Source organism: Pleurodeles waltl, chromosome 11, assembly GCF_031143425.1.
Source record: "Pleurodeles waltl isolate 20211129_DDA chromosome 11, aPleWal1.hap1.20221129, whole genome shotgun sequence".
Lineage (NCBI taxonomy): Eukaryota > Metazoa > Chordata > Amphibia > Caudata > Salamandridae > Pleurodeles > Pleurodeles waltl.
The window spans coordinates 878,328,033-878,349,500 of NC_090450.1; the positions used below are offsets into that span (position 1 = coordinate 878,328,033).

At 46.0% G+C, this 21,468-nt stretch overlaps 1 protein-coding gene across 1 annotated transcript in view; it reads right to left on the minus strand.

Moving 5' to 3' along the window:
* Window positions 1–21,468, minus strand: part of MYO1H (myosin IH) — a 570,182-nt gene that overhangs the window by 527,778 nt on the left and 20,936 nt on the right. The window contains exon 2 of the mRNA XM_069212716.1: window positions 4,085–4,200. Coding sequence (XP_069068817.1) covers window positions 4,085–4,200 — 116 coding nt within the window. The remainder of the gene's footprint in view (window positions 1–4,084; window positions 4,201–21,468) is intronic.

The following is a 21,468-nucleotide window of genomic DNA, read 5'->3' on the forward strand; positions in this document are numbered from 1 at the left end:
ACAAAATATTACTTTATATATTTCCATCGATTTCATCAGATAGTCCAAATCACGCAGAGTATGACATAGGTACATAAATAACTACTAAATGCGAGGCAACTAGTCCTTTTGCAGAGACAAACAGTGTCTATAGTTGCATTTTGCTCTTCTTTGATAATTAATGAACAATTAAATGTTGTTGACTGTCATGAAATCACCCCAACAAAAAGTGTTTTTTTCAAAATCCTTCTGTGATGTAACAATATCAACATGATTCCACAGGCCCTCAGGACTTAGGGAACTCCTTGAGCAGCTTGATGCAGGCATAAGAAGACCTTGGGATCATTTGTCTCTTATGGGTTATAAAGACGACGTGCAGATGTACTTTTTGCAGCTTGGCTTTGCCTGCATGGTTAGAGATGTAGGAAACCACTAAAAGAAAACAATAGTGTGTCACTTAATGCGTCTAACCTAGAAAAGTAGGATGGCTTCCTTTAAAGGCAAATATATTGTGGAGGGACTTCAAAAGAACAGTCATCGGTAAAATATTCTTCCGTATTCTCTGTGGGTCGCATTAATAACTGGGTCTAAGAAACTCAGGCTTCCTGCTTTGGGCATGCCCTCTCGCTCTGAAACACTCACAGATACAATAAAATTGTGATGGGTGGAATTTTTTTGCTAGTACTACATATTCACTGATATATTTTGTAAGTAGCACTTTCTTGCATTGTATTGTAGATTGTGTGTGTTGTGCCGTTAGCTCAATAATTTCCACTTATTATTACTTTTGTGTTGCCATCTGCCTTCAGATAGTTTCTTGTCAGTAAATCTGAATGTCAGTGCATTCCCAACAGACGTGTATATAATTTTGACATGCTTTTACATTCCCACCACCATTTCTCTAAGGCATTATCAAACATACTCTAAAGACTCAAGGGTGGAGGATATCAATTGAGAAATAGTTTGCATGCTACTCTTTCAGTATGTATATACAGGTGATCCTGATATGAATTGCTTGTTTCTTGCTTTCTTTCACAGCGTCTTCTAGTAAAAGTTCCAATCTAACTTACCAATTGTTTAATAATCGTTTTATAAAGTTTAGAGATGCTGTGCTTAATTGAGTTTGTTTCTTCTAAAATTTTGCCAACACTGTCCAGATGTCTCAGGGATTTTAAAACGTGAATTTGCAATACATTTGCCAAATCACATAAATATTATTAGCTAATGTTGGAGTTAAACTAGGGTTGTTGCAAATGGATGAGATGAGTGATCATATATTCAGCAAAAAAACTTTGCTGAACTTTGTGGTGTGAGATTGGAGAGCTAGAACCAGGTCTTCTCTAATCTGGGAATTCCACATCAGCACAAGAATTACATCACTGTTACAGTCTGTCCCATGAGGCATAGGTAATTTCCATGTAAACTGGAGTTTCCACACCGAATTCCATAATCAATCAATCAATCAAAGCATTTGTAAAGCTCACTACTCACCCGTGAGGGTATCAAGGTGCTGATGGGGGGGCTGCTACTGATCGAACACAAACAGCCAAGTCTTGAGGTGTCTCCTGAAGGAAAGTAGATCCTGTGTCTGTCACAGGTGGGTGGGAAGAGTGTTCCACGTCTTGGCGGCAAGGTGGGAGATCGATCTGCCTCCAGTGGTCGTTCTGTGGATGCGTGGGATGGTGGCGAGGGCAAGGTCAGCGAGCAAAGCTGTCAGGTCGGGGTGTAGGAGAGCCGTCTGTTGAGGTATTCTGGTCCGGTGTTGTGCAGTGCCTTGTGAGCATGGGTGAGGAGTTTGAACGTGATTCTCTTGTTGACGGGGAGCCAGTGCAGGACTCTCAGGTGGGCTGTGATGTGGCTGTGGCGGAGGATTCTAGGATGAGGCGGGCGGAGGCGTTCTGTATGCATTGCAGTTTTTTCTGGAGCTTGAACGTGGTTCCTGTGTAGAGGGCGTTGCCGTAGTCCAGTTTGCTGCTAACAAGGGCTTGGGTGGCCGTCCTTCTGGTTTCATTGGGGATCCATTTGTAGATCTTCCAAAGCATGCAGAGGGTGTTGAAGCAGGAGGAAGAGACGGCGTTGACTTGCTGGGCCATTGATAAAAATGAGTCCAGAATGAATCCCAGGTTGCGTGCATGGTTGGTGGGTGTCAGTGCGTTTCCCAGTGTGGCAGGCCACCAGGAGTTGTCCCATGTGGAGGGGGTGGAGCCGAGGATCAGGACCTCAGTTTTGCCAGAATTCAGTTTCAGGCAGGTTCTTCATCCATTCGGCAATGGCCTTCATTCCTTCGTGGAGGTTGGTTTTGGCGGTGGCAGGGTCCTTGGTGAGGGAGAGGATCAGCTCGGTGTCACCGGCGTAAGAGACGATGTTGAGGTTGTGAGCTCGGGCAATGTTTGCGAGCGGTGCCATGTAGACGTTAAAGAGGGTTGGGCTGAGGGACGATCCCTTGGGTACGCCGCAGATTATTTTGGTGGCTTCAGAGTGGAATGGAGGGAGGTAGACTCTCTGAGTTGTGCCGGTGGGGAAGGAGGTGATCCAGTCCAGGACACTGTCGCGGATCCCTGCGTTGTTGAGGCGTGTGCGTAGGGTGTAGTGGCAGACAGTGTCGAACGTGGCCAAGAGGTCCAGGATGATAAGGGCTGCGGTTTCGCCGTTGTCAAGTATGGTCCTGATATCGTCAGTAGCAGTGATGAGGGCAGTTTTGGTGCTGTGATTCCTGCGGAATCCGGTTTGGGACGGGTCCAGAGTTTTGTTCTCCTCTAGGAAACGGGTCAGTTGTTTGTTGACAATTTTCTCGATGACATTTGCTGGGAAGGGGAGCAGGGAGATGGGCTGAAAGTTCTTGAGGTCCTTTGGGTCTGCCTTGAGTTTCTTGAGGAGGGCGTTGATCTCGGCGTGTTTCTAGCTCTCCGGGAAGGTGGCGGTCTTGAAGGAACTGTTGATGATCTTCCGGAGTTGGGGTGCGATGACGGAGATCACTTTGTTAAAGATGTGGTGAGGGCAGGGGTTGGATGGTGAGCTGGAGTGGATGGTGTTCATATATAATTTCAAATTTAGGACTGTTTTCACCTACATATTCTGCCATGTTCTACCTTATGAAATGGGTCAGCTGGAAGCCCTGAAGGTGCTGCATTACAGCACACCTCAAAATCATGATTCGGGCACACTTGTTTCTTCTCAACTCAGAATTTCTGAAATACTGTTAATCAACACCTAGATCTTTCTGCAAATTATTGGTTACCATATAGATAATACAAATGAAATCTGGTGGCAAAGCCTGTATTAAGCAAAATCACAAGCTTTGTGAAAGCAAAATGGCATTTTGTTATATATGAATTGCAAAGTGGGTTTAGAAAACTATGACAAAATGCTATTTTGAAGTGGTGTCTTTAGGGCCTCCCTTCCAAAGATTTGTTAGGGTATGTATCAATGTTGTGCAAACAAAATGCAGGTGTAGAGCACTGAAATTTTACTGGCACCTCAAAGGTGGTGTCAATGCATTCACAAATGGGAAAGGTGTCTCTTTGGGAATGTTAAAAAAAAAGTTTGTTGGGGAGTAGGCAGTGGTCCACAAGACCAGTGCCAACGTTCAAACAAACAACAAAATCTTTTTATTTTAATAACAGCCTCATTTTATAAAGAGAAACCTTCTAAACTTAAAAAAGGTTACCCTATTTACAATGCTATCACAGACATGGTTGTCTGATGACTCCAGCACGCCACTATCCCTATGATTGCATCCAATTACAGTGAGTCACAGTTTATGAACCTCCTGCGGAATACTAAGTAGGTTGGATTCCAGCCCACTTCAATTTGGAATTTTGTGAATGGACCTGTTAGAATAAAATCCCTTTGCATTTCCAATAGGATGATGTACAATTTTCGACTTCTTTTTGCAAATGGAAATTTCTTATATTAAGCCCTTAATCTGAAGTTACATTTTGTGTATGCACATTGTGAAGATTATCTCAGGTGTTCACTTTTGCCGATCTTTTCAATACAAATATACATTTGCAGAAAGCAAAATAGCAAGATGTTTTATATTAAAGTTTTACATAGGAATCGTTTTACTACTGTTAGTTGGACATAGGTCCAATTATGTACTTACATGTGTGGTGGCAGTTCGAAGAAATTTACCCCATGATAAAGCTCCATTTGATTTTGTGTGTATAAGCCAAAATCCTTGTATGGATTTACGGACACTAAAAGAGTTCCAATGTAAGTCTATAGAGAGAAACACGAGAAGGAAAATCAATTTTGAATACTCTTGATACAAATGCTTAATTAATTGTGTAATGGTTGATTTCACATGCTATAGCCTGTGACAGATAGAATCACATAATTGCAGGCATTTACTAAAGTCAAAGAAACTACACTACATAATTAATACAAAATAATACTTCTTTCAAGCCAAATATATATTGTGTATGAATGTATCTGTAGTCACAATTGTGTGATTCATGGAACTAATTTATTTACAGCCTACTTTTTTTACGTTTGCATTTGCATTAGGTGTAGAAATCACTCAACGTTTTATGTGGCAACTAGTAACTAACTGTTTCCAGACACCAGCTGTAGACAGTCTACTCACTTGATTATCCATCACTCTCCCTGGTGACAAAATCGCCACAACCTACAAAGCCAAAACTTTATTGGTAATGAAATCAGCAATTACTATATAGACCCATAACATCTTCAAGACCATGGATCATCACAATATCACAGAACTATGCTCCTGCAGTAACAAGGTAGTAAGACACATTCAACCCTTACTATTGGAAGCACACACTTTATACTAAAGAAAAAGCACTACTAGTTCATCTAAAGAGTGAAGTCTCAGTCGGCCCTCAAGCAATGGAGAGGACACCAATACTCAATTCAGTGATTGGCTAAAAACTAAAGCTTATATCACCTTTAAGCTCCTCATGGGTAGTCACACAGCGATCTAACTTGCAAGGCCACAAACAAAAAAGTTAAAACATCACTCCATCGATGTTAAACCACCTTGCAAGACACACTCAATTTTAAATCCTCTGCAACTTCAAATCTACCACCCATGTGTGACCACATTTTAAAGCACCTTGTTCAATTCGTTTTCCCCTGGAAATCTGCAAGCAGCCCTCCAAATATTCACATCAGTAAAAGCCATTCTGACCCATATTAACTGTATAAGAATGCAAAAGTCAACACAAAAAAAGAATGTGGTCTCCATAGTGGAATTCAGTGCTATACAAATAACTTAACATAGATATAAATCTAAACAACATATATGGGAAATTGCCAATATAATGTATGTGCTAGATGTCATCAGACAATATAGGGGGTCATTCTAACTCTGACGGGCGGCGGAGGCCGCCCGCCAGAGTTCCCCCCTCCAGAACACCGCTCCGCGGTCATTAGACCGCTGCGGTGATTCTGGGTTTCCCACTGGGCTGGCGGGCGACCGCCAAAAGGCCGCCCGCCAGCCCAGTGGGAAACACCCTTCCCACGAGGAAGCCGGCTCCGAATGGAGCCGGCGGAGTGGGAAGGTGCGACGGGTGCAGTTGCACCCGTCGCAAATTTCACTGTCTGCAATGCAGACAGTGAAATTCAAAGTGGGGCCCGCTTACGGGGGCCCCTGCAGTGCCCATGCCATTGGCATGGGCACTGCAGGGGCCCCCAGGGGCCCCACGACACCCCATACCGCCATCCTGTTCCTGGCGGGCGAACCGCCAGGAACAGGATGGCGGTATGGGGTGTCTGAATCCCTCATGGAGATTCATCTGGGCAGCGGAAAACCGGCGGGAGACCGCCGGTTTTCCTCTTCTGACCGCGGCCAAACCGCCGCAGTCAGAATGCCCTGCGGGGCACCGCCAGCCTGTTGGCGGTGCTCCCGCCAACCCTGGCCCCGGCGGTCAAGGAACGCCGGGGTCAGAATCACCCCCATAGTCTGCAGTACTCACAGTTGAGAATTGTAACAACTTGCAGAGCTCATTCAATAAGAAATAACTTGTTAAATACAAGAGCTACTGATTTGTTCATCGAGCAGTGTTCTATTCACACAGCTTCACGATATCATTATTTTCTATTGTGCATAACGAGTATTCAGATTCTTAAATCTGAAATTGCTCATCATTATGAAAGAAAGCCCAAATTTATTTCGGACACCTAGTCCTTCATCAGGGAAAGGGTGCTCTTTTCAGTTCATCTGTAAACATGCTCAATGTGGACTCCACGTAAGAAGAATGGTAAACTGTAGTGAAATGTACATTAAAGTGAAATTCTGCTGCCTTGCTGCATTGTGCTGTGGTCAGTCAGGTAGGTTTCAATATGCCTTCTTCCTTCTTCACTGGCAGTGAGCACGGATGCCGGTGATTGGTGTCACAATGTTATTCCTGTTGGTTCAGATCCAGACACACCTCACTAAACTAACATGGATAACTACAAGTAGCCAGCACATTTCTATGCTGATATCACTAAAGATCCCACATATACACAAGTCTATCAGACCCATTCCTTCTGCTGCTCCAATTATAATAGTGATTAGATTCTCAATGAAAATAGTATCCAAATGAAAAAATCCAAACAATCAGTAAAGATCATCTTATCAAAGATTTGCTCTTGACACCTGGCATCAAACACTGTCATCCTGCATCCATTGTTGGTGCAAGAGCACTTTTCTAAATCCTAAAGAAAGAAGATTGTTGCATCCATTCCTTACCTCTAAATTTCCCCAGGCGCCAGACTGGATCCAGAAGTTTTTTGTGAGCAGTACCTCTGCATGCCAGTAAGTGACATTGATCAGCTCCGCACGGCACAGTCCATGGCATCCGCACCAGAACTGACATCTGAGTCACCTATACAGGCACCACCTCGGCACACTGACATCAGTTACTTTTCACAACTTTCCACACCAGGAATGCGGAGCCATAAAGTGCACTGACACTTCATGTCCAGACTAGGGACCTGAAAGGGATCATCCTAATCATAGAAATCTTTCCGTAGAGCTGGGAGGATGGGTGGGTCGGTAAGGAATCTGTGGCTAGATATTGTCTCTACCAGATAAGGGGTTACCAAAGGTAAGTAACATGTTCATTTGATGGATAATTCTAGCTGCAGATTCCGTACCTTAGAATTGATACCCAAGCAATACCATCGCTGGTGGAGGGACTGCAGACAAATTTAAACCAGGGGGTCCTGTAGGACTGAACTGTCAAAATGCCCATCCCTGCAGACCTGATTGTATAGGCAGTAATATTTGGTAAATGAGTGCATGAATTTACATGTTGCTGCCTGGCTCATGTCCAGGACTGGGACCCCACATGCTAACGCAGTGATAGCAGCTTGGCTCTGGTAGAATGAGCCTGCAAGCCCTCAGGGAGTTGCTTCTTGGCCAGTGTATAGCAAATTTTGATGCAGAGAATGACCCATTGGGAGATGGTCCATTTCTGCGCTGCCTGACCTTTCTTCACACCAACATGCCCAGGAAGAGTTGATCGTCCACCTGGAACTCTTTTGATTGCACTCTTTTGTGTGATCAAGATAGAATGACAATGCTCTTTTTGGGTCCAGACAGTGGAGTCACTCCTCTTCTTTATAGGGATGTGGAGGAGCATAAAAGGTAGGCAGGGTGACCTATTGGTCCACATGAAATGGTGCTACCACTTTTGGTAGGAAAGAGGCCCTAGTATGAAGCACCAGTTTGTCTGGGAAAACAGACAAGTAGGGAAGCTTGGATGATCAAGCCGGCAGCTCACTCACCCTCTGGGCAGATGTAATTGCCACAAGAAATGCTGTTTTGATCATGAGTAGCCAGAGGGGACAATTATGAAGTGGCTCGAAAGGAGCACACATCAAGAACGTAAGGACAAAATTAGGGTCTCACTGAGGCATAAGAAAAGGAGAATGGGGAAACATATGTACAAGACCCTTCATAAATGTATTTACAATGGGGGATTTACATAAAGAGGGTTGCTAAGGCAGCCACAAGAAGGCAGACAAGGCAGAAAGATAACCCTTAAGAGTACCCAAAAAGCAGGGGCGTGGTCAAGATGGCGGCCGGAGCGGACGCTTGAGCTTGGAGCTCCGCTCACGGTCCGCCTTTCTGCATAATAATCCTGATCCCTATATAGCCATGAACAACCGGGGCTCCCCCACAACAACTGGGGTAAGTCCCGCACCCTAAATAACCGATTGGACCACCTCGGCGGTGGCCCTGGCCCGGATCGGGGATCTGAGCGTGTCTGCGGCCCCAGCCCCGTTGTGTGGCAGGCCTTCCTGCGGCTCGCGCTGGTTTGCCCCGGGGCCCTGACGCCCGGCGGCTCACTGGAGGTTCGTGTGCCACCTGGCCGGGTATTGCTGGGGTGCCTTTGCTGGGGCGCCTTTCGCCCCGTGGGCCGACGGTGGTCCGGTCGCGCTCTGGGCTCCTGTGCGCGACCGGCGAGCGGAGCTGCAGTCTCGACGACGCCCCTGGGGCCGGGGGCTGTGGGCTCGCGGGACCGGGCAGACAGGATCGGGCCCGGTGATCTGCGGACGAGCGCCTGAGTGAGATGCCGACTTTGGTTGCTGGTGCCGTCGGAGCGGCCTGAATATTTGGAGCCCCTCTCCCCAGGCTGATTAGACTCGAAGAGCGGACGGCCAGGAAGAGAGGCCGCGATTCTTTGCCGGTGCCTTCCTGCCTCTTCCCCCCAGCTGAAAGAGACTTGGCGCCCTGGAATCGGAGCCACAGCGAACTCTAGCAGCTGCACTCTCAGAGAGGGGCTCGTACAAGGGAACCCAAAATTTCAAAAAAAGGGTGTGGTTAAAAGAGTGAAAAAAATAAAATAAAATAAATAAATAAATAAATAAACAAATAAATAAAAAGAGGTGGAAAAACCAACTGCTGTACAGTGGAGGAGGGCGAAGTTGCAGTCTCACTGCAAGGGATATTCTACAAAACAGCCAGTTAAGGGCACATCTCTCCCCTGGGACTCGGGCCCTTTGGCCCCAAGTTCAACACCGATAGAAATGATACAGATTCTACTTGCACGGAAGCAGACAGGGCCCTGCAGCAGGACCACACCACCTGTGGCCATCCTGTATTGCCAGCAACCCAGCGGCTACCAGGTCGGACAAGACTCCCGTACAGCCCCAACAGGTCCTCCTCAAGAAACCTCCTCAAGCTATACTCCCCAGCAACACAGATCAAACCATGGTCAAACCCAAACACCCCAAGTTGGAGGCCCCATCCGAAGGAGCTCCTCCCCTCATCGCTGGACGATCAATCACACAAGAGCCCACGTTGCTCCAGTTGAGCGAGACACTACAAACGCACTCCCTCCAATTCGACAAACTCATGCAAGCAATACTGGAGACGAAAACATCGCTGGAAAGTAAAATAGATGCCGCCGCTCTGGAAGTCTCACAGTTACGCGCAGACCACCGTAAATTAAAAGATAGAGTGCAATCCACAGAACTCTCATTAGAACAAACTCAACCAGAAGTGACAACTATGAAAAGCAAAATCCAACACCTGGAAACAGAACTAGAACAGCTGCAACGTAAAACTGAAGAGGCGGAGGGTCGATCAAGGCGCAATATAAGATTTATCGGCATCCCGGAGCGCATGGAACTTCCAACAGCCGAGGACTTCATTGAGAAATGGCTAACAGACATAATGAACATTCAAAGCACCATAAACAGAATTCCGGGCAGACCCCCGCGACCCGGCGCTCCACCGCGCCCACTGATAGCCCGCTTCTTGAACTACAGAGTGAGAGATTCGGTCCTTCAGCACTTCCGGAAATCTAACCCCATTAACTTAGAGAACAGCACCATATCCGCTTATCCGGATTACACGATGGAAGTCCAACGTAAACGTGCCACATTTTAAAAAATAAAGCAACTACTACGAGAACACAGTATCTCTTATTCATTATTGTTTCCCGCCCGGCTTCGCGTAGCTAACGGTGAAAAAACTCTCTTGTTCTCAACCCCAGAAGATGCTTGGACCTGGATCAATGCAAAAGGACTGGCCGTCTCCCCTGATAGTAAAGATACAACAGAAGAATGGATCACGCCTGCTCGCAACAAGAAAAAGAAAACTAAAACAATAATTCGGCCGACGAGATCACAAATGGAAGCAGATCAGACGCAAAGCTTAATAGAAACCAGCACATTCACTGGATCACAAGCTGACAACAGAAGTACGGCTTGCACCTCTGATGGCAGCTCTCCTGGAGATGGATCTGGCTCCCCCCTCTCCCAGCTCCTAAATGGCCCAGACCTCACCCCGCGTTCTGCCGACAAACTTTAATATCATCCTACGGGCGGCTGCCGCGCTCTTCCCGGATCGGGCACTGGTGCACTGGGACCCTCGGCTTATCGGGGGTGCTCGGTCGGAGGTTTGCACGAATCCTGCGTGAGGGCCGGGGCTGCAGCGAACATGCGGACTAAACGCTGAAACGACTCCTGCGGGCGGGACCACCGCACCAGGTACAAAGGGACAGAACTATCCGGCCGGTGGACCAAGTGTTGCCCACCCCATACCAATCCACGCCACCCCTCAACCGTGAAATTTCCGAATGGAACTGCACCGTTTGGACTGCTGTTTAGGCATCGGTTGTGCCAAATTGTTACATTTCGGGTATCCCCCGACATATCCTTTCTATTTGGTTCATTGTTGTTTCTCTCTTCCTTATTCTTTTTGTTTGTCATTTAGCACAGTATCCTTGGGCCGGGGGGGCCCGCTGGGCGGGAGCGGGGCGTTCGCACCACATGCACAAATTGCAAGCAAAATGGATAGCAACTCAACGCGCCAAGCCCCTTCCCAATACAATGAATAAATCTCCTACATATAGCATCATGACCTGGAATGTGAAGGGCATGGCGGGTACAAAAAAACGCAGTAAAATACACGCACACTTAAAAAGACACCGCATCCATATTGCCATCCTCCAAGAGACACACATCCTTTCAGAAGACATTCCCCGACTAATGAGGAGCTGGGGGGGACAGACGTACGGCTCGGGTAATTCATCCTTCGCTAGAGGAGTCCTCGTGTGGATAGCGCCAGGGGTCCCTTACATAGTACAACGAAGTGTTACAGATAAAAATGGCAGGTTTATACATCTTATAGGCCAGTTAGACGGAGAGAGGCTGGTGATTAACGGATTATACTCCCCGAATGTAGGGCAAGGAGACTTTTTACACAATACCATCTCCCACATATCTAACGACTCACTCACAGCATGTATCTGGGGCGGTGACATGAATTGTGTCCCGCAAATAGACAAGGATAGATCACACCCCCCTATCGCCGCTACCCCAGCCACCAAAAATTCGCAACTGCTGCGAAAATGGATGTTAGATCGCCACCTAATAGATACCTGGAGGCACTTACACCCACAAGACCGTGAATTCTCCTACTATTCCCCGGTACACCTTCTCCATACCCGCATAGACCTCATTCTCACTTCTCCGGACCTAACACATAAAATCACGAGCATCGAATATTCTGCCAGGGTAATCTCAGACCGCACCCCACTAATAGCATATATTAGTTGGGGCAGACCTCGCGCCTGCATTCCTACATGGCGATTACAAACCCAATTGCTGCAGGACCCGCCTTTTAGAAATGACTTGTCCGCACAGCTCTCTTCCTACTTCACTCAAAATGACGGGACAACGAAATCCAGAGCAATTGAATGGGATGCCCACAAAGCAGTAATAAGGGGCGCCTGTATATCTAAGATAGTAGGGGTTAGGCAAACATTAATACACGAACTACGCGCCCTAGAAGCCGAAGTCCTCCTCTCCGAAAATAAATTCGCTAGTGGCCTGATTAGCCAGGCGGAGCTCTCAGAGGCAAGAACAAAGTGGTATGAAACAGACAAACGACTAAGTATTTTCGACTATCGACACCACATGGCTCGCACACACTCGGAGGGTGATAGACCAGGGAAACTCCTATCATGGCTCACAAGATCCAATCCACAGAGCTCCCCCATAGGCGCCATACGCCTGGGCACAGGCCTAATCGTGAACACCCAGGCGGACATTAATGGCGCCTTCAGGGACTACTATTGCACACTCTATAAAGCCCACCCTCCTCCTTCCACAACAAAATTAGACGAGTTCTTCGAAGACATTACTATAAACCGCCTGACCGCTATACAAATAGCTGACCTGGACAAGCCAATAGACACACTAGAAATACAACAGGCACTGCAGCAATTGGCGCAAAACAAAGCTCCCGGTAGCGATGGTCTCCCGCCGGAGTATTACACCACGTTCTCATCGCAAATTTTAACCCCATACCTCACTATGTTATCCGAAGCAAGAGATCGGGGCCAACTTCCTGACACTAGTCGGGAAGCTCTAATAGCTGTACTCCCTAAACCAGGCCGCGACCCTTTAGATGTACGCTCATACAGACCCCTATCGCTCTTGAACACAGACTGTAAATTATTAGGTGAACTATTGGCCAACCGACTGCTCCCATACTTGACGGACCTGATCCACCAGGATCAGTCCGGTTTCATCCCCGGACGCAGCACCTATTGTAATATCAGAAATTTATTACGGTTAATGGCGAACTCTCCAAAGAACGATCACACCCGTGTCGCGGTGTCCTTAGACATAGAAAAAGCATTCGATACGCTTGGTTGGCCCTTCCTGATGGAGACCCTCCACCACATGGGCTTCGGTCGGGCATACATTGCATGGGTAAGGGTGCTCTACACTAACCCTATTGCACGAGTCAAGACAGGTGACACAATCTCCCAGCCATTTAAAATCGAAAGGGGAACCAGACAAGGATGCCCATTATCCCCACTATTATTCGCCCTTGCCATCGAACCCTTGGCGGCCCGCCTACGGTTGGTCGCTCCCTTATGGGGTATCCAGGAGAACCAAACGCACCGTATAGTATCCCTATATGCAGACGACGCCCTTATCTTTCTCCGTAATTATAATGATTCCCTGCCTCCCTTATTGAAACTTCTGCGTGAATTCGGCTCACTTGCCGGATTGGAGGCGAACTGGTCAAAATCGTGTATATTTCCCATGCGACCGGTTCCTGAGGCTCACAGAGCACCCCCCAATCCAGAAGGATTGAAATGGTGCTTCTCCACCTTTAAATACCTCAGCATAAACATAGTTCATGATACACAAGATCTCAGAGATGGAAATTTAGGACAAGCGATCAGATCTATCAGAGGCTCCTTGCCCTTCTGGAGCTCTCTCCCGCTCTCACCTATGGGAAGAGTGGCCATTGCCAAAATGATAATCCTTCCCCGTCTCCTATATTTCTTCATGGCTCTGCCGTTGATACTACCAGCCTCATTCTTTAAACCATTGAATAGCCTCCTGACGGCATTAATTTGGGGAAATGGTAGGCGACGGGTAGCGTTAACCAAAATACATCAACCACTGACCATGGGTGGCATGGGTGTTCCCAGATTTGATCTATACTACGCTGCCGCCCAGTTGCACTGGACGTCCGCCTGGATTGGTAGCCCTGACAAAGCGGAACCACAACAGATCCTCTCCTCCTTGGGTAACACGGGAGTACTTCAATACTTAATGAACCGTGAGAACCCCAAACACCCACAGAATATATTTCTGAAAATAGCACATCAGTTGTGGGGCCGCTACGTACTATCAGACGCTCAATCTCCGTCGTACTCTCCCAGGATCCCACTACTAGCTAACTCGAAACTGGCAGATATAGCTCCCAAGGTGGGTCTAGGTAGATGGATCGATAAGGGCATAAGCACCATAGGGGATTTATACAGCGAAGGCCACCTCCTAACATTCAACGCTCTCTCCACTAAATACAATTTAGGTTAGGGTAGTTTCATAATTTATGGAGCAGTGCGACAAGTGCTACGCTCTGTCTGGTGCTCTGGTAGCCTAGATCCTAAGATATGCGCCACGCTCCACAATATTCTTGGCAGCATAACCGCCCCCCCTAAACGTATCCAGTATACACAAGATCCTCGCCGCTCAAACTGAGCATAATCAAGACCAAGCAAAAATAAGATGGGACGGCGTGCTGTCTAATCCACTGACACAGCGTGCCTGGTCCCAAGCACTGAACATGGTAAAAGAAGTCTCTCGCAACCCACGATTCCGCTACACCCAGTTCAATTATGTGCATCAAACTTACCTATCACCCCACCGCATCACACGTATGTTCCCCCAATCATCACAGGTCTGCCATAGGTGTGCAAATTCCGATGCCAATTTCTTTCATATGACTTGGGATTGTCCAACGATCCACACTACTTGGGATGATATCATAACCCTGTTGTCGGAATGGACGGCAATTAAGCTCCCTTTCACTCCGGAACTATGCTTGCTAGGCATAGGCCCCCTCCCAAAAAAAACGGAAGCACCCTCTGAGATGCATAGCCCTGGCGCTGGTGATATACAGATGCCTAATAGCTATGCATTGGAAAGCTCCAGCAGCCCCTGGGATCGACTTGTGGCGCTCAGAATTGTTGCGTTGGGCCAGAGCCGAGGCTCGCACACTGCAATCACTATTGGCCAAGGGGATCCAGATTAAGGGACTGAATACTTGGAACTCCTTGGTCACAAAACTCGAAAACAAAGATGATGCACGCCCACCATGATCTCCCCAATAGATAAATCAAAAAAAAAATATATATAAAAAAAATACAAATACACTCCTAACACTATAAACTGTGTCAACTCCAAACTTCTACTGCTTCCCCAGAACAACCCTCCACAAATTAAACAACCCACTAAGCTCAAACAAAAAGGAATGGACATACTCTGAGCGGGGGGGGTTGGAGGTCCCGGACGCGTGCTCAACTGGCAATGTGTGCCTCTGGGCTGCTCCCCCCGGTGTGTGACCGCGGTCGGGATGTCCCCGATGCCCCCCTCCTGTCCCGGCCCTCCCATACTCCCCCACCCTATTGATAATTTTCTTGTTTTATTCTTTTCATACAACATAGTTCTCCCAAATTAGTTTCCCCCTTCCTAGTTCCACTTACAGCGTGCTCGCCAACATCCTTTTTAACACCCTGTGGTTCCCACGTGCACTGCTACATATAGATAAACTATTGTAACCATAAGATCTAGGGGAAAACTGCATGAAGCGCATTGCATTACATTGATTTGTATATTCACACTATGTTATCACTTTTACTTTTTTCTTCTTTGTGTTAAATAAAATAAAAACATATTTTTTTTTAAAAAAGAGTACCCAAAAAGCAGCGCCCTGCTGGGCAACGGTAAGAATAAAAAGAAGGATATCAGAGAGAGGAGCAGAAAGAGGGTCAATAGGCTTGTCTGTACAATATGATACAAATTTACTCCATCGGCAGCCGTATGTCGTTTTGGTGAATGGACGCCTGGCTGCAGGAACAACATTGCATACTTGAGGAAGAAGGTCAAAAGCTGTCAACTGTCGCAGCTCAAGATGACAGGTTTGGGTGGGGGACCCTCCCCTGCTGCTGCGACAGAAGATTCTTCTGAAGGGGCAGCCTGAATGAGGGTCGATGCTCATGTTCAGAAGCCCGGGATCCCAGACTCTTCAAGCTCAGTCCTGAGCCACAAGAATAACTTAGGCCCAGTCCGATCTTCTTGAGAACTATGGGTAGGAGTGGCTTGGACGGAAAGGCGTACAGGAGGCCTGAGCTCCACTCGAGACAAAAAGCATCTCTTAGAGAGAGCCGCCTTGGAAACTCCAGCATGCAAAACTACTGACATTGTGTGTTCACTGTGGAGACAAACAAATCTAACCAAGGATCTCCCCACTGCTGAAAGAAATCTTGTGTCACATCCGTATGGAGACACCATTCATGATCTGCTAGGCATCAATGTCTGAAGTTGTCCGCTCTGCCGTTCAGGGAACCTGCCAGTTGTTGAACCAAAAGGCATATGCCCTGCTGTTCCAGCCATGTCCAGAGTTGCAGAGCCTCTTGACATAGAGTCCATGACTCCACCCTGCCCTGTTTGTTGCAGTACCACATGGTGGTGGTGTTGTCCATGAACACCTGCACTAGTTTTCCCTTTCTGGAGGGTAGAAAGGCTTTCATGCCAGTCATATTGAACAGAGCTCTAGCATGTTTATGTGGAATCCGGAGTCTTCTGATCTCAACCTCCCCCAGGCGACCGCCTCATCCCAGAAGTGATATATCTGTCACTGCTGTGAGATCTGGTTGGGGAAGAAAGAGGGGTCTGGCTTTGACCCAATCACAGTTCGTTAGCCACCAATGCAGGTCTACCAAGATCTGGACCATGTTGGTGCCCACTTTAATTTCAGGTCCCTCTGAGAGCCTGCATATGCCATCTGGCATGTGTCACTAGCAAGATGCAGAAGGCCATGAGGCTAGGCAGCCTCAGAGTCAGTCTCACCAAAACCCAGGATAGAGGCCGAAATATTGGTATCATAGCCTGAATATCCCAGACTTGCTGCTCAGGAGAATAAGCTTAAAATGCACTGTGTCCAGAACAGCTCAGATGAAAGGTTGCATCTGAGAGGGAGTCAGGTGTGACTTCGGCATGTTTATAGTGAACCCCAGTAAATGCAGGAGGTTCGCCGTAGTCTGGAGGTGGGAGACGACAGTCTGAGGCTAACCCACCTTCAACAGCATGTCCTCAAGATAGGGAAAGACTGAAACCCCTGATCTCTGCAGGTGAGCTGCAACCAGTGCCATCACCTTGGTGAACACTCAAGGGGTGCTGAAAAGGCCGAAAGGACTCATTGTCTACCGTGAACTGCAAGTAACATCTGTGGGCAGGCAGGACAGGGATGTGAAAATAGGTGTACTGAAAGTCCAACACTATTATCCAGTCTTCGGGATCCAGGGCAGAGAAGAACTGAGCCAATGTGAGCAACCTGAATTTCTCTTTTTTGAGGAAGTAGTTGAGGGTTCCCAGACCCTTGTCCTTTTTGGGAAACAGAAAATAGCACAAGTGTTAACCACAGCCTACTTCTGGCCCTGGGATTTTGTCTATGGCTCCCTTGGCCAAGAGAGCCTTGACTTCCTCGCTGAGCAAGGACATAAGATGAAGGTATGGCGGTATGGAGGAAGGGGTAGATTTGAAGGGAAGGAAGTAGCCCCTCTGAATGATCTATAGGACCCACCTGTTTGATGTTGGGCTGCCAGTGGTGGAGATAATGGCGGAGTCTGCCACCAACAGGACCTCATGATCTTGAAGGACATGATTAGGAGGTCTTAGAGGCTGCAGTTTGTGTGGTGGTGGTTGTAGAAGGCTGCTGCCTACCCAACCCACGGGGTCAGTAAGAACCGTGCCCGTGCATAGGTTGGGAAGCGTGCGCAGGGCAGTGGCTGGATAGGACTGGTGCAGTTGAACTCCCCTTCCGTAGCCACAAAAGGAGTGAAAGGCAGACTAAGGTTGATATGCGGTGGCTGAGAGGCCCAAGTGCTGGGCCATAGCCCGTGAGTCCTTAAAGCGCTCCAGCGCTTAGTCCGCCTTGTCTCCAAAGACACATTTGTTATAAAAGGGCAAGTCCATAAGGGAGGCCAGGACATCCCCCGAAAAAGCCAGATGTTCTCAGCCAGGTGTGACGTCTGAGCTGGCATCACCCAGTTGCTCACACCAATTCATGTCCTGACCTTTTGACTGGTATTCTAAAGGGTCCAGTAATCCCTCCCATTCTTCCCTGCAGCCTAGCCCTTCAGAATAGAGCTGAGACACTGAGGTAGGACATTCGAGTCCTGTTGGCACCGGAGTTGCCGTCAATCGACTCCACTCCAGCTCTGTGTCGGATTCAGGGAAGCTTATGGGGCTGGCCCAGCTAGTGGGCACCAGGGGCATCAGTGTCGGGACCGGTGCAAAGGAAGGTTGCGTTGGCATGACCGGAGCCATTCCGGATTCCTGATTGCATTCATGGGGACACCATCGGAGCCGAGGCCGAAGCTGCCGGCGAGGAACCAGATGCGGCACCCTTCGGCCCGCAGGTGCTTCGGAGGAATTGGCCCACTTAAAAATGAGGCGCTTGTTCTCATAAAAGTATTTTATCTGAGTGAGGGTAGCTCCGGCTCCCGGAAAAGTTGGGAGGCACAAAGTGGACGCAGTCATAGGCTCCATAGAGCCGTGCCTCGAACGCCAATGCTCCTTCATCATGTCGGCTGATGGACGAGGAGAAGTCGAAGCACACTTTGACTTCTTGTGCTTCTTGAGTCTCCGAAATTGACAACAGCTTGTAAGTAGAACTTTAGTGTGTTGCTTGATGTGGTGTAATCTGTTCAGTAGTTTTTCAGAAATTAGCATTTAAAATGTGTTTCAGCCTGTACATGAAGAAATTACAGTTTAGAGGTATCTGTTAGTTAAAGAATTATCTGTGATTTTCTGAATCCAATTAAAGAACAAAGGCACACCATTGAACTAGTCAGAGGTTTCTCCAGCTGCAGATTTGTGAATCTGTCACACTTTGATTGGCTGGTCGTCACATAACAATCTCTGTTGCGCATCTATTAACTAGCACAGTCCACTGAGCACCTTAATGGGAAAAATAAAAACATAAAGGTGCAGAGTGAGGTCACTCTGAGCCACTGGCCTACAGTGAAGAGAGGGAGGAAGGACAAAGTGAAGCCCTGACATTAAAAGCAATATTTGAAAAGTATTTTAAAAGTATGTTTAATGTGGAATTTGTGAATCCTAGACCCTACCTAGGTACTGCAAACCTTCAGGAGGCCTTAGGATACGGAAAAAAACTCAAACAAAATGGGTGCACTATAGCTGCTAACCTCCGCCGTGCACAGCCTTTGGCCCTGTGCAGTGGGTTTGGCTGCCCACAGTGGGTTAGGTGTTGAGCTTGGCTGTAGGTTAAAGGCTATATGCAGCAGAGTTGGCCACCTACACAGGTTCTTGGCCACAGGGAACTGTTGGTTGTGCTATACGATAAAACTACAATTCCTGGAAAAAACAAAGGTTAAAGTGAGGGTATGGTTAGCTTTAGTCTTTATGCTTTAAAAACCTCAGAAATTCACTTAATTTAAAAACCATTTTTAAAGTCATCATGATTATGAATTAAAATCTAAAAACTACTGAACTTCACAAGTTATGGTTAGAACCACAATCCATAACTCATAAAACACACGCCCAAACCATAACTCGCACATCAAAGGCAATGGTTATGACCTCAAAGATACAAAGATCATACAAAGTTTTATGTTACAGTCATGGTCACCTCTTTCAAAATCGTACGGGTAATGCAATTTCTTAGGGAGTGATTGTGTTGTATATTCAGTATTTTGTGCTCTATGTTTTGAGGGTATTATTTGCTTATTTAGAGTGGCCTGACTCTCGCTTGGCACAGAAACTTTATGGCACCTTCACTAGAGTGATGAATGACAGGTTTTGATTTGTACAAGAGACCAATTTATTTTGTGTGTGATTATTTTTTTGCAGTCTTGAGAATTATTCATGTAGCTTATGCATAATGAGAAATTAAATTAGGCATTGATTGCTATCAATCAAACAGGTCTCTTATTGGATTAACCAGGTATTGTGCCATAATTGTTTTATATATTGGGAATCAACTATAATAAGGCGGCTGCCAAGTAAGTTTTAAAATATTTAATTATTGTTGTTAATTATATCATGATTTATGATCATTATTTATTAAATTCCCAGTAGAAAAAGCATTAACTATGTTGCACACACATGAAATTTGTGTTTTTCAACCCACTTCAATATGGCAGCTTAGACATTAGTAAACACCACAATCATTTTGTGTACTTCTCTTTCTCTAGTCTTATCACCATTTTTTGTATTGGGTAATGAACGAACTAAGTGAGTAAGGCTTCGGTTGAAATGCTTCAGGTGGGGAGCTATTGCTTGCATTAAATATTTACCACTGCAGAATTCAAGAGCATCTGTGAGTGTTCTTTTCACAATATACAACTTATTAAAGTTTTTAAGCATAGCATTAGCACAGTGCCAAGCTAGAAAGGGACAATGCTTTTTGCCATTTTTACAGCAAAGCATTAGCTAGTGCCATCCACATCGACTTGTAAAATGACAAAAAGCATTTTACCGCTCCAGGCACTGTTTTACAGCTTTCAATTTGTAAACTACCATCCAAGTCAAGGTAACTATAACTCGCGCCCTCGCCATGCACTGCTAATTACCCCACAAATTACGGCATTCATGACATCTTTGATAACATCATTGATAATATCATTGATAATATCAATGTGATATTTGCAGTAAAATGTTTAATGTTAAAACTGTGCATGATGGGGGCTCGAGTTATGGTTACCTTAGGGCTGGGATTATAGTCACTTGAGATAACAGGTGAATTTCCATGGTTTTGTATGTATAACATGTGAGCCTAACTATAACATCACTGTAACCTTTGGGTTTTTAAGTGCATTTCTATGTTTTTATTCTAACAAAAACATCCCGGTAACCTTTGATTTTTTCACACTGACTGTGTGTGTGTGTATATAAATACACACACACATATATATGCACTCATATAAAAATCCATATTTCACAAAGAACAGTGAAATATGAAAATCATATCACGGTTCTCCAAGAAATATGGTTCCATCATAATGGCAGCCCCCAAACCTCTCTTCAGAGCTTTACCAAGGTCGTGGCTACCAGGACCATGTGACATGGAGGACTAATTTAGGGAGTAAGGTGAGGGGGGCATAGTTATCTAAATTATGTGGCAAAAAACTCACATAAACCTGCACATTCTCCCTCAAATTATGGCAAATGTGCGAAATCAATAATCATTTCTCAAACATTGCAGGCAGAGGATATAATAAAAATACTTACCCACCCTAGTGCCCATTGCTTTATCAACAATGTATTCATGTAAAGCAAACACAACGTAAACATTCTAATTGCAATCAATGCCAATTGTTAGCTGCACTTTGAACAAAAACGTATTTTTCATGCTAACTACTACATAATATATAAACCCCACAAAGCAGTGTGCTATTTACGAATGCTGTACAGCATCGCCAAAAAGCACAGGCAAGACAATAGGTCCCAAAGGTGAGACCCATTGTCTTTGCCAGTGCTTATTTGTTTGTTGCTGCCTCTCTGCTGTCTAAGAGGCATATGATATTTGGACTAGGATTCATATGATGAACAGAGTCTCAATTGCCTTTGTGGAAGAAGTTTATTTTTCATCCTGTTGAACGAGTATGCAAATCTTTCTGTAATTTCGCCAGTGGGAAAAATCCAACATGTGAACCTTGTGCAAGCCCAAGGCTATGGAAATAAACCTTACCTCTAGGATAAAAGCACATCTGCAAACGCCTTTGATATAAAGACAAAGAGAATAAATGAAGATTGAAACAAAGATGTGTGCCAAAAGACAACATTTCGAAGAAAAAATGATAAAATAATCAAAAAGCTGGGATCTTTTCTCAACAGAATTGAAAACAGATCCGATTCACACTATCACTGCATTGTATTCAGGTATAATGTGCGGCCTCCTACCATGAAGTAAAGCATCAAATTCCACTTTCATGAGCCTGATTTTTATTTCACCACTTTCCATTTAATGCATTT